The sequence below is a fragment of the Grampus griseus genome (genome assembly GCF_964374135.1).
Source record: "Grampus griseus genome assembly, chromosome: 16".
Classification (NCBI taxonomy): Eukaryota; Metazoa; Chordata; class Mammalia; order Artiodactyla; family Delphinidae; genus Grampus; species Grampus griseus.
Genome location: NC_139010.1, coordinates 23,200,961 through 23,213,108, shown reverse-complemented (window position 1 = coordinate 23,213,108; position 12,148 = coordinate 23,200,961). Strand labels below are relative to the sequence as shown.

General features: G+C 39.0%; 1 protein-coding gene across 4 annotated transcripts in view; it reads right to left on the bottom strand.

Annotated features, from left to right (window-relative positions):
- TET1 (tet methylcytosine dioxygenase 1) overlaps positions 1–7,295 on the bottom strand; it is a gene marked incomplete at both ends in the record, with an annotated part of 123,326 nt that extends 116,031 nt beyond the window's left edge. For all 4 annotated transcript variants that reach the window (XM_082673487.1, XM_082673488.1, XM_082673489.1 and 1 more), the window contains one exon: positions 5,388–7,295. In XM_082673487.1, coding sequence (XP_082529613.1) covers positions 5,388–7,295 — 1,908 coding nt within the window. The remainder of the gene's footprint in view (positions 1–5,387) is intronic.
- Positions 7,296–12,148: the final 4,853 nt, after the last annotated feature.

The window sequence follows — 12,148 nt, the reverse complement described above, 5'->3', positions numbered from 1 at the left end:
AAAGAAAGCCCACGCACAGCAACAAAGACCCAACGCAGCCATAAATAAATAAATAAATATAAAGTTCCATTAAAAAAAAAACAGAGACTTTAACATAGAAAAAAAAAGTGTCCAGGGAATTCTCTGGTGGTCCAGTGGTTAGGACTCTGTGCTTCCACTGCAGGGGGCAAGTTTGATCCCTGGTGGGGAAACTAAGATCCCACAAGCTGCATGGCCAGCCCACCACCCCCGGCCCAAAAAAAATCCATAGTAGTACTGCTATGTTCATTCTACTGTTCTGTTCTGTACTGTAACATTTCACTTCCCATTAACAATAGAATGGATACAGGTATTGTGATATATACATACAATGGAATACTACACTGCAACAAGAATGAACAACTATAACTATAAGCAACATTATTGGCAAATCTTATAAACATAATATTAAGCAAAAGAAGACAGAAACAAATGAGTGTACAACTGTTCCTTGCTCTCTCAGAATGAAATTCCTCAGAGAAGTGTTCCCTATGTTCTCCTCTGCCTCTCCACGCATTGCTGGATGCGTAAGTCTCTGTACTGTCAGAGTTCAATATAAGGACAACACAATACATTCTTCAGAATCAGCTTTGTCAGGGGCAAGGGCAATCTTTTGGGGGAGGGGGAAAGCAAGAGAATATGAATATCATCAACTATAGGGGACCTTTGAAATAGAAAATAAACAAATAAACTAATTAAAATTGTATTTCAAATGAACAACATAACTACATTGAAGCATTAGGGTGGTGTGTGTGTGTGTGTGTGTGTGTGTGTGTGTGTGAGAGAGAGAGAGAGAGAAGTAATTCAACATATGCATATTCTAACTTTTGAACACACCACTGACATTTCAGCAACAACGATAATACCTATTAACAAGATCTTGGTTTCTAAGTATCATTCTCCACCAAAAAGAACCAAGTTTCCTTGGATAAACAGCTGATCATCTGGTCTGGGGCAGGATGGAAAATAGAAAACCTTAGAATACTTGTCCCAGGAAATAAATAATTATTCAAACAATGGTTGAAGGTGCTCCCTGGCCAGATTTGGGGAAATTTGAGCAACAAAATAAGTAATGATAATAAAGGAGTGTAACTTACTGAATATAACAAAAATCTACAGGTTCACACTGAAACAAATAAGAAGAAAAAGCTCTTCTTTGGAGTTTAAAACTAATTAACAGATTTAGAAGAAACAATGGAAACAGAACCACAATTTGGCAACTATCAGGCAAAAATCACTGATGAACATTAAAATTGGGGAGTGAAAGTTTGAGGGATAGCAGTATATTTACATGTCTTGATCTCTCTGTAAGATATTTATTAAATACAAAGTGAAAAATACTGATTTTACAATGGAGAAATCTAGAAGACACTACCTTTAACCAAGTGATCAAAATTAAGATCATGAATAGTCAGACAAATGGACATTACATCCCTCCTGTAAGAAGGTATTCATACAAAAATGTATAATCCAAATCTAGTCATGAGGAAGCATTAGACAAACCCAAAGTGAGGGACAAAATAAGTAATCTGCACTTTGCAAAAGAAGCAATGTCATTAAAAACAAATGTTGAGGAACTATTCTAAACCAAAAAAAAAAAAAGTACATATTATATGATTCCATTTATATCAAACTCTAGAAAATGCAAACTAATGTAATGATTAAAGATAGAGGCAGTTTTATTCTTTCAAAAGAAAAGAAGTTTAATTCCTCTGGTTTCTCAGGCTGCAGGACAGTTAGTGAGTTTGTGCTCCTAATTTTTAAATCTGTAACTCCCCAAAAAAGACACACAACTAGCCAAAATGAGGCACAGTGGAAATCTTTTCAAAACCACATTTCATACAATTTCCCTACTCTCCATCAAAACTTATAATGGAAAATGTTTATGTTCTAGTTTTCTGAGACAAATTCTAAAAATAAGCTAATGCATCACTCAGTGCACACACACACACACACACACACAAAAAGTACATATTATATGATTCCATTTATATAAAACTCTAGAAAATGCAAACTAATGTATAGAAAGAGTGTTTTCCTGAGGAGAAAGGGTGCAGGTAGGAGAGAAGGGACTATGAAGGGGTACAAAGAAATTTGGGGGAGTAATGAATTTTGACTGTGGTAATGTTCACACAGTGTATACATATGTCAGACTTACCAAACTGTACCCTTTAAATACGTGCAGTTTATTATATGTCAATTATACCTCAGTAAAGTTGTTTTAAAAGTTTGAGGAACTATTCCAAATTAAAGGAGGTCAAAAGGATATTTTCTTATAGGCAAAATATGAATAAAGTCTGTGGGCTAGACAATAATAATGGTTCAATGTTAACTTGCTAATTTTGATAATAATAGGAGAGAATATCCTTGTTTTTAGGAAATATATTCTCTAGTATGCAAGGATAAAGGGATATCATGTCTATGAAAACCTTACTCTCAGTTGATTCAGAAAAAAATATACACATGGGGAGGAGCTAAAAAGAGAGATAAAGTAATATGATAAAATATTATCATTTGGCTGAAAGATAAACCAAATTCTCGATACTACTCTTGCAATATTTCTATAAAATTGACATGTCAAAATAAAAGAGTTTTTTGTTTTGTTTTTAATAAAGAATGTGGTGCTTAGGAGATTGTGAGCTATAGCCAAGGTATTCATTCATTCATTAACAAATACTGGTTTTTCTCACACGGATGGACCTTGACAACAGTGGCCACACTTGCTTGCCAGAGCAAGTTTACAGAAATAAACCACATGCCAACATCTAAATTTCTAAACCTGATTATTTGAGTTACAAATATATTCTTTTCATTTAACTAACAAGTGTTTATTTAGCACCTATCACTGTACCAAGGCTAGATAGGCACTAGAAAAACAAAGTCCCCTGGAATGAAACCGGGGGAACATGCACAGATACAGGTGTGGCACAGGGAGGGGTGAGTGAATGGATGGAGTCTTGTCAGATAGGGAAAGGAAGAATATGTACCATGAGCAAGGACACTGAGGCAGGATCATGCACGGTGAGCTTGGGGATATATAAGTAGCTGGATACAGCTGAAACTTCAAGTATAATGTGAGAAGTGACAGCAAACAAGACAGAGGAGATCAGTCATGCCAAGATCTTGAATATTGGTACCTTCCCACATCACCAGTGGTCCAGTGGTAAAGAATCCGCCTTCCAATGCAGGGGACCCAGGTTTGATCCCTGGTCGGGGAACTAGGATCCCACATGCTGCGGGGCAAATAAGCCCACATGCCACAACTACTGAGCCTGCGTGCCTAAACTAGAGAGCCCACGTGCTGCAAACTACAGAGCCCACACCCTCTGGAGCCCACATGCCCCAGCTAGAGAGAGAAAACCTGCATGCCACAACTAGAGAGAAGCCCACGTGCTGCAAGACCCAACACATCCAAAAAATAAAAAATAATAAATATATTTTAAAAAATCTTGGTATTCCATGCTAAGAAAGCTAGGCTTCATCTACAACTGGAAGGCGCTGAAAACTTTGCTCTATTTTCTTTTGTTTTGAGTGAGATAAATTACATATACAGAAGAGCACTAAATGTATTAAACTAGGAGAAACAGGGTTATAGAAAGAAAACTTGAACTGTACCTAAGGAGAATTGTTGTTCAACATCCTGACTTCCCAGCTAGCTGGTACCCTCAACCCAGAGTAGAAGTGCAATAAATACTTGCTGATAATAAAGATGACACTGAAATTGTCCCAGTATGAGATAAAGGCTCAACTACAGCTGGAGCCAAGAAAATGGAGAGATAGAAGTGCTCTGATGTTGTAGAACAAGAGATACTACAAGAGTGAGAGAAAGGCATTAAACATGACTGAATTTTCCATTTTGGGTGACCGTGTAGACAGTAAGCCGTTAACCAAAAATGTAATGCAAGAGGAGGAGCCAGTTTAGAAAAGAAGAGAACAGGGCTTCCCTGGTGGCGCAGTGGTTGAGAGTCCGCCTGCCGATGCAGGGGACACGGGTTCGTGCCCCGGTCCGGGAAGATCCCACATGCCGCGGAGCAGCTGGGCCCGTGAGCCATGGCCGCTGAGCATGCGCGACCGGAGCCTGTGCTCCGCAACGGGAGGGGCCACAACAGTGAGAGGCCCGCGTACCGAAAAAAAACAAAAAGAAAAGAACAAACTTGTTTATACCTATTAGAGATAGAGTACCTTTGGCAACTATGTCTATTGGCAATGTTACAAATCAGGAGCTTATCAGGGAGATCACTCTTGTTATAAAAATATTGCTACTAAGTGTTTTAGATGTAAGTATGTAGACTATTAAGTTACTGGCCACATTTTGATCTACTCTCACACGTGTGAAGTGACTTGAGTAAAGAAGATAGTTCATTGCAGTAAGATTTATAATAACAAAATATTTTGGAAATATTAAATGTCATCAATACATGATTGGCTAAATGTCTGATCTCTTATTTGCAACGTGTCAGTCAAATAGGAAGTCAGCATTTTTGGACATAATTTAAGTCCAGAATGAAATAGAAAAAAGGTTGACTGAAATTAAGTTCATAATATTTTAAATTAATCTATTCTACTACACCCATATTCATAGTAGACTCAAAATAAATATAACTTCAAGTGAGTAATCTAAAAATCATAAAACACCATAGCTGACAGGTATTTTAATTAAAGCAAGCTTGCTTTAATTAAAGCAATTTTGAGTATTAACCAACCTCCATAAAATCCTTTAAACAAAGTCTAAGGCAACCAATATTTTTACTACCCTAGTTTCATAACTGTAATAATAAGTACAAATGTTTGTATGTCACTTTGGAGTTTAAAAACCATTTTCAACTTCTGATTACCATTGAATCTCAACAATCCTGTGAGCAGGTGAAAATCACAAGCCAAAAGTTGAGACGAAAGCTTTATCATTACTATACCTCCAAGGCAAAGTTTTAAGATTAAAGATAGAGACAGTTTTATTCTTTCAAAAGAAAAGAAGTTTAATTCCTCTGGTTTCTCAGGCTGCAGGACAGTTAGTGAGTTTGTGCTCCTAATTTTTAAATCTGTAACTCCCAAAAAAAGACACATAACTGGCTAAAATGAGGCACAGTGGAAATCCTTCCAAAACCACATTTCATACAGTTTTCCTATTCTCCATCAAAACTTATAATGGAAAATGTTTATGTTCTAGTTTTCTGAGACAAATTCTAAAAATAAGCTAATGCATCACTCAGTGCCCAAGACGTACTTCAGGTAGGTCCACAAATTCCTATAGGCAACTTAAAGCAACATTTTACCAAAGCAAAAGGATGTAATACAGAAGCAAACTGTCTCCACACAAATCACACTACTAAGTCTCACAGGTGTCCCCAGCCCCTTGGGTATTTACTTACCTCCAAAGGCACAATGATGGATGGCTTCTTTTTCAGTTCCTCACATTTCCTCTTCTTACAGATCTGATGGCTGTTCTTTCTATTCTTGCAGTAGGTACATTCACCACAATTGGTCTTCTGCTGGCAGGGCTCACAGACCCCACATCGCTTTCGTTTCTTCTTTTCCAAAGTAGGTAGCAAAGTTGTGTAGGAAGGAGAAGAGGAGGTACTGACAAGTGACACTGGCCTAGACACCACTGTGGTGTTGATGTCAACCATGCTGGTGGCACTGATCTGGGAGCTCTCTCCTTCCAATTTGCTGGGACTGGCCTGGGAGAGGTGGACAATGCCCTGTGAAGCATGGTGGAGTCCTCTCTCAGGGGCTATTGTGAACCCCTGAGTGTTAGCTGGCAGAAAGCTTATATGAACCTTCTTCTTATTTTCTATATTGTTTATAGCCATTGCGGGAGGTACCGAACTTATCTCTGAGTTTGATGATGGTTGAGGAGTGTGACCTAAGCCCGAAGGCAAAATCTGCATAGTGCCCTGGACCTCAAGCCCAGATGAAACAGTGCTCTGGGGCTCAGGCCATTCTGGGAGAGCATTACAGGTAGCAATTGGGTTAAGAGGAGCAGGAAGAAAGATATTGGGGTCTGAGGCAGTACCACCAACCATACCGAGGACTTGTTGATTTAAGATAGCACCAAAGACCTCTCCTTGGACTGGAATAGCACCAAGAATCTCTGGTGGGTCTGGGGTCTGACCCAGAGGCTCTCCATGAACTGGGTTAGCACCAGGAACTTCCCATTGATGTGGGACAGCACTAAAGGCCCGTCCTAGGACAGGGGTGGTATCAGCAACTTCCTGTTCATCTGGGGTAGATTTGAGTACCTCTTGATGATCTGGTTTAGCACCAAGGGTTTCTTGTTCTGAACCTGCCAAGAGGAGTTGTATTAATGAGGTAGGATATATTGACCCACCAATAGACAAACAGTTTCTAAGGTCCAATTCAGGTACAACCTTATTAAAGCTGGAGGTGGGGCAGCAATCATGTTCACTTTTGATGGGATCCAGGTAAGAATCAGATAGCTTAAGAGATTCTACTCGTGAACCCAAATCTTCTAACTGAATGCTGGGGTTTCCTTCAGAGGTAACCCTGAGGGCTGCTTTTTGGAGCAAAGGAACACAGAAAGTGTCCTGAGCAAACATTCTAGGGGAATCACTAATATCATTCAATGTCTCTCTAGAGAATAGTCCTTCACCACCACGTGTCCCTTCCAATGACCCAGAAAGAACCTCTGCTGCAGGGCCACTATGAGTAGAGTGATTTATTTTGGAATCCTCCACACTTTGGGACCAAGACTGGGTTGTCTCTTGGCTCTCGTTTTTTATTAATGATGCATTTTGTATGCCAATTAGATTCTTTATATCAGGAGGGATTGAGGGGTCTTGCACTGGGACTGAATCACTTTCTGAGTGCTTTACTCCCATGTCAGTAAGTACCTTATAATCACACTCATGTTGCTTTCCTAGATTCTTAGGCAGTGAAACTTTCTTGGGTTTGGCTATGACCGCTGGGGGTTGGGAGAGTCGTCTGCTAAGAGAGGTGCTTCGGAGAGCCATTGTAAACCCATTGCAAGTTAAGGACTCTGGGTTCTGAAAAAGAACCTCAGTCCTATCCAAATTCATTCGTGCTGCTCCAGCTCTTGTCAGAAGGCTTCTGACTGGCATAGGCAGTTTGGGTTCTGTTTTTCTCTTAACACCTCTTTCTTGAATTAATTGCTTTAATTTTCCAGGGCTCACAGTCTTGACTGTCGCCACATTTTTGTTGGCTGGCTTAGATCCCTTCTTCAGTTGGCTGTTTTTCTTTTTGTTTAAATCTTCCCTCCTGACTAATTTGGAAGGCCTTGCATGGCGAGATCGAGACATAGCTACGGAGCAGGAAAAACTGAAAGGGCATGAGGAAAAGAGTCATTGGTCCTTTGGAAAGTCTCACTTCTGAGGAGAATCCGGATGCACCATGGTTGTGCTCAGTCGCAGGAGGTTTTGGTCTGAAATAACAATGACAAAACATTGGGAGTGAGTGTTTTTCCTATGCATTCCCTCATTTGAAATAGAATATTTACTAGCAAGTATTAATTAAAATTAAGGAGCTGAGAATATTGACTGTAAAAGGAAAATATAATAGACATAAAACATACTAAAGTATCCTATAAATCCTGGATTCACAAATAAAGCTCCTTTAACTTCAATTTCTGTGACAACTGATTAAGGTGATGAAGTTGTTTGAATAAGTTAAGCATGGGAGTTTCTTTACATTAGAAACCGCAACCATGGACTTCCCTGGTGGCGCAGTGGTTAAGAATCTGCCTGCCAATGCGGGGGACATGGGATCGAGCCCTGGTCCGGGAAGATCCCACATGCTGCAGAGCAACTGAGCCTGCACACCACAACTACTGCAGCCCGCGCGCCTAGAGCCCATGCTCTGCAACAAGAGAAGCCACCGCAATGAGAAGCCCGCGCACAGCAACAAAGAGTAGCCCCTGCTCACCATAAGTAGAGAAAGCCCGCACGCAGCAGGGAAGACCCAATGCAACCAAAAAAAAAAAAAGAAACCACAACTACTGCAGTTACATGTAGTTTAAAGCTCAAATCCTAATCTTTACAAATATGGATACTTAAAAATTTATCTCTTAAGCTCTTTCCTCAGCACATCACCATACAGACAGAGGTATCATCTGTTGGACAGTAAAGCTGGTAAAGCCAGAGGAAGAAGAGGCTTGTATTATCCAAGAAACTCTACTCTTTGGAGATCCAGTAACATTAATACCATATTCCAATTAACCATACACAAATTTTGAGTTTTATACATGCACACAAAAGTAGCGTAAACTCTTGGGAGTTAGTATTTACAGATTAGGTTACAAATAAGACTCACAGGTCCAACAAATAACTGTTGAGTACCTCCTCTGTATAAGGAAAGCATTGTGGCGGGCACGGTCCACACCCAGAAATGGTGTCCCTCCTTCCTCTTTCACCCAACTTAATCCAAAGACTGATGGTTCTAAACTCCCTTCTACCAAGGGTCCCAAAAGTTTCATGATCAATGCCTAGGCAAAGAAATTGGAAATAAAGAGAAAATGAGATAATTAGAACAGTAAAGCATACTAGATAAGCAACTATTATTTGAAAAGTAAGAAAAGAGGAGAAAACGAAAGGGGACTGACTAAGAGTCATAATCAGTTGCATTTTTGTCTCCTCAGATTGCCTCCCTGACCCCAAATAAGACCAAGCTATGAGGAAGAGTGAAGCTCACCATACAAAACATACCAGTAGACTTCCTAAACATCATGGAATCAAGAGTGTGACAACAAACTGGGTGAGGATTCTTTAACAGTTGACAGGTTGCTGGATTTGTAAGAAAATCTGGTGTAGGAGAATGGTTACCAAAAACTGGTCTGCAACCAAGTGATCACCAGTCTGTGGCGAAATGAGAAAAAAAAAAAAAAGAGGCTGAGTACACCTGAAACTAACACAACACTGTAAATCAACTACACTTCTATTAAAAAAAAAATGAGGCCATGTAAAGTTTTTCATAAGGTTGAATTTATTATTATTTAATCATGCTTTCCTGTTTTCTCTCATTAAAATGTCCTTTCTAAAAAACGTGGAGAATTCCCTGGCAGTCCAGTGGTTAGGATTCCGCACTTCCACAGCAAAGGGCACAGGTTCGATCCCTGGTTGGGGAACTAAGATTCCACAAGCTGCGAGGCTTGGCCAAATAAATAAATAAAGTAATAAAAGTCCTTTTTTTTGTGAAAGGGTGGAGATAGGCTTATTTTTTTTAATGTTATTACTTGGCAAAGTAAAAATTTGACGGCCCTCTACTGATTCTCAAATCTTGGTTTTGTTTTTGTTGTACTCATCTGATCCTGGTAATCCTGGGATGCACTCGTTGGTTTAGTGGCTAGAGATGGTGTCACATCAGAAAACCCTGAATCTGAATCTGTGATCACCAGCTGTGTCCTTCAGCAAACTACTTAACAGGAGTCAAGGTTTCTGCATCTGAAATGAGGTTGTTTTGAGATATCAATGGGTTCCTCTGAGGAAAACCTAGCGGTAGTGGTTTCATCCTTGTGATATCTGAGGTAAGAAGGAGGACTTTGGAATTAGGTAGACATGGGTTCAATTTCCAGATCAGAAACATTACTAGCCATAAGCTTAATGGTAGTTATCATTATTGTAGAACAAGTTTAATCCTCAGTCTGCCGTATCCTGCAAAACAAAATCTAGTTCTTTTGTTTCTGTTCTCATCTAACACGTTGTAGGCCACACACTATAATAAAAGATCTCAGAGAACAACATTTAGAGTCAAGGCATTGAGCCTTTAAGAAAGACTTTTAAAACAGACATTAGTGATAACATTAACCACAAGAAAAATAACATTTTGATAAACCTGTGCTGAATACAAATACTAGGCCAGAGAATACTCCACTTGAGTTCTTGGCATCTAAGCTTATGGTTTTCCCCCTTTTCCTAAAAAAAAAAAAGTTTGGCTGCACTACCTCTTTGGCTGTGAAAAGCTATAGGATATTTTCTCCAAAGACCACTGCTTTTTGTAACCAGCATTTTTAGAAAACAAAAGACATTCCAATTCTAATCTCCAGAAAGTCAGCAATCTTTATAAGGATGTTTTTTCGGATAACAAAAAACAATCCATTCCATTCTCTAGAAATTCAACAATATCTGTCTAAACATGCTTTATCTCTTATATCAGGATTACCTTGCTAAAAAATTATTAAGAGCCTATAATCTAAATATTGCAATCTGCCATGAAAATTAAAATTCATATATGTTGCAAGTAATCTGAATATGCCAGAGGGTGTCATGGGATCTGCTTTTGAAAGTAGTTTATAAATTGATCTCTGTCTCATATATTCTTTTATATTTTTAAATGGAAGTGCTTTAGAAATCCAGACTTGTAATTAAGATAATGTTTACTATTCAAACCTTATCTCTTGAAAAAGCCTGTCAAGGAAATGGAAAAGGTATGAGCAACATGGATTGGAAAGATGTGGCCTCTTTGAATGGTAGCAGCATTTTATGAGATTGTGAAAGAGGCCAATGACCCCTGAAAAACCCAAATGCAGGGAAGAAACCACTGGGTACCACCCAGCCAAAGAAACAATCAGAAACAAAATAAGGACTCCCACAAGATCTTAATTTTACTTGGCTCCACTGATGAAATGTAACCCCCTTTTGTAAATAAACTAAGTTATCCCCAGGGCTGGAGGGAGGGGAGGAGTCCATTCTATTATATAGATCCACATTTAAATATGGAATTATCTACACAGATCTTCTGAAATTTATTTTCCTTATTAATTTGGAAACATTATTAAATGCTTTATTTCCTTTTTTTGTGCTTTTATTTACTACAGAGTGTTTAAGTCATAGAAAAATACATTTACAATTAAATACTAATTCCACTTCTGTTTTTCATTTTTGATGAAAACTGACATTTCAATATTTCTCAGAATCAGTTTTATTCTACTCTAGAGTATATTCAAGAGTCTGAGTGCTACTGAGGTTGCTACAGGATAACATGATTGGAGAGAAAATAAGAGAATAATGTCCCTGTTATCAAACATATATAGCAGGCCCCGGAGGGGGAACCACATGCAGTTAATTGACACTATCCTGTGAGTTTTTGTTTTCCTAGAAGAGAAAACAAAGTGAAACAAACAAACAAACAAAATTCCCTACAACTGTGGGATGCAAAACATTACTTAACTAGCCTTTTCACCAGAGGGCACCAAGACCCCTAACCCACAATAAAAAAATTTTTTTTTCTTTTCCTAAGATGTCCTTGTGACATAGGGGACTGGAGTAGTGTTTGAGATCCAAATATTACTGTCCAGGAGATAAGGGCCAACTCATAATTTGAAACATGAAAAGAGATGCCAGCCCAAGGAAGAAAATATAAGATTACAGAGAAAGAGGAGAAGTGGCAAGATCAGGCCCCAGGGCTTATGTAAGGATCTGCTAATTATTCACACATAATTTAAACATACCTAACCAAATTGGTCAACAAACAGGATCAGACTTTTGCCTCAATATTATCTGAGCTTACTAAGTAGTCAGCCTTTCCCTAAAGAGTCTTAAAAAAAAAAAAAGCAATTATTTGATGTGATCACCTTGCCTAGAAACTGAAAAGCTGACTTCCTAAACTGTATCAGTTGTCTGTAAAGGACAATATCGACAGTACCGTGTCAGAAAAATTCTCTCCCACTTACATCCCCCCTCCTCCTTCTGGATCTCCCAAAGTCCCCTGGGCAGGAAGTGGCTGTACTGATGTAACCATCCAGCCCACATGTCAATTTAAAATTATACTGCAATCCTTCCCACCACCAGCAGTGGCCAAAAAAGTGGTATTTGCATACATAGAGCTAGTTGCAAAAGAAACTCTGATTTAATAGTCACTCCATTCAGCTCCTTAGAATTTAAAGGCTACTGCACTTGACTGAGAAATACAAGACTTAAAACATTTCTTTTTAAAAGGCACCACCTGGCTTAGTTTCCTCCAGCAACTTAGTTCTAAAGGAAGAGGAGGTGGGCGGGCTGCTTGCTGTTCCTAGATAGTTTTGTACCACAGGAAGTGTGAGAGCCTTCGGCACATGGAAAGGCTGTGGAGGCAAACTCACTAGAATGCCAGCAGATTTAGTCAAAGCCTCCTTCCATATGTAAAACACCCCTGCTGCCCTGCAGAGAGCGAAGAAAAAAAG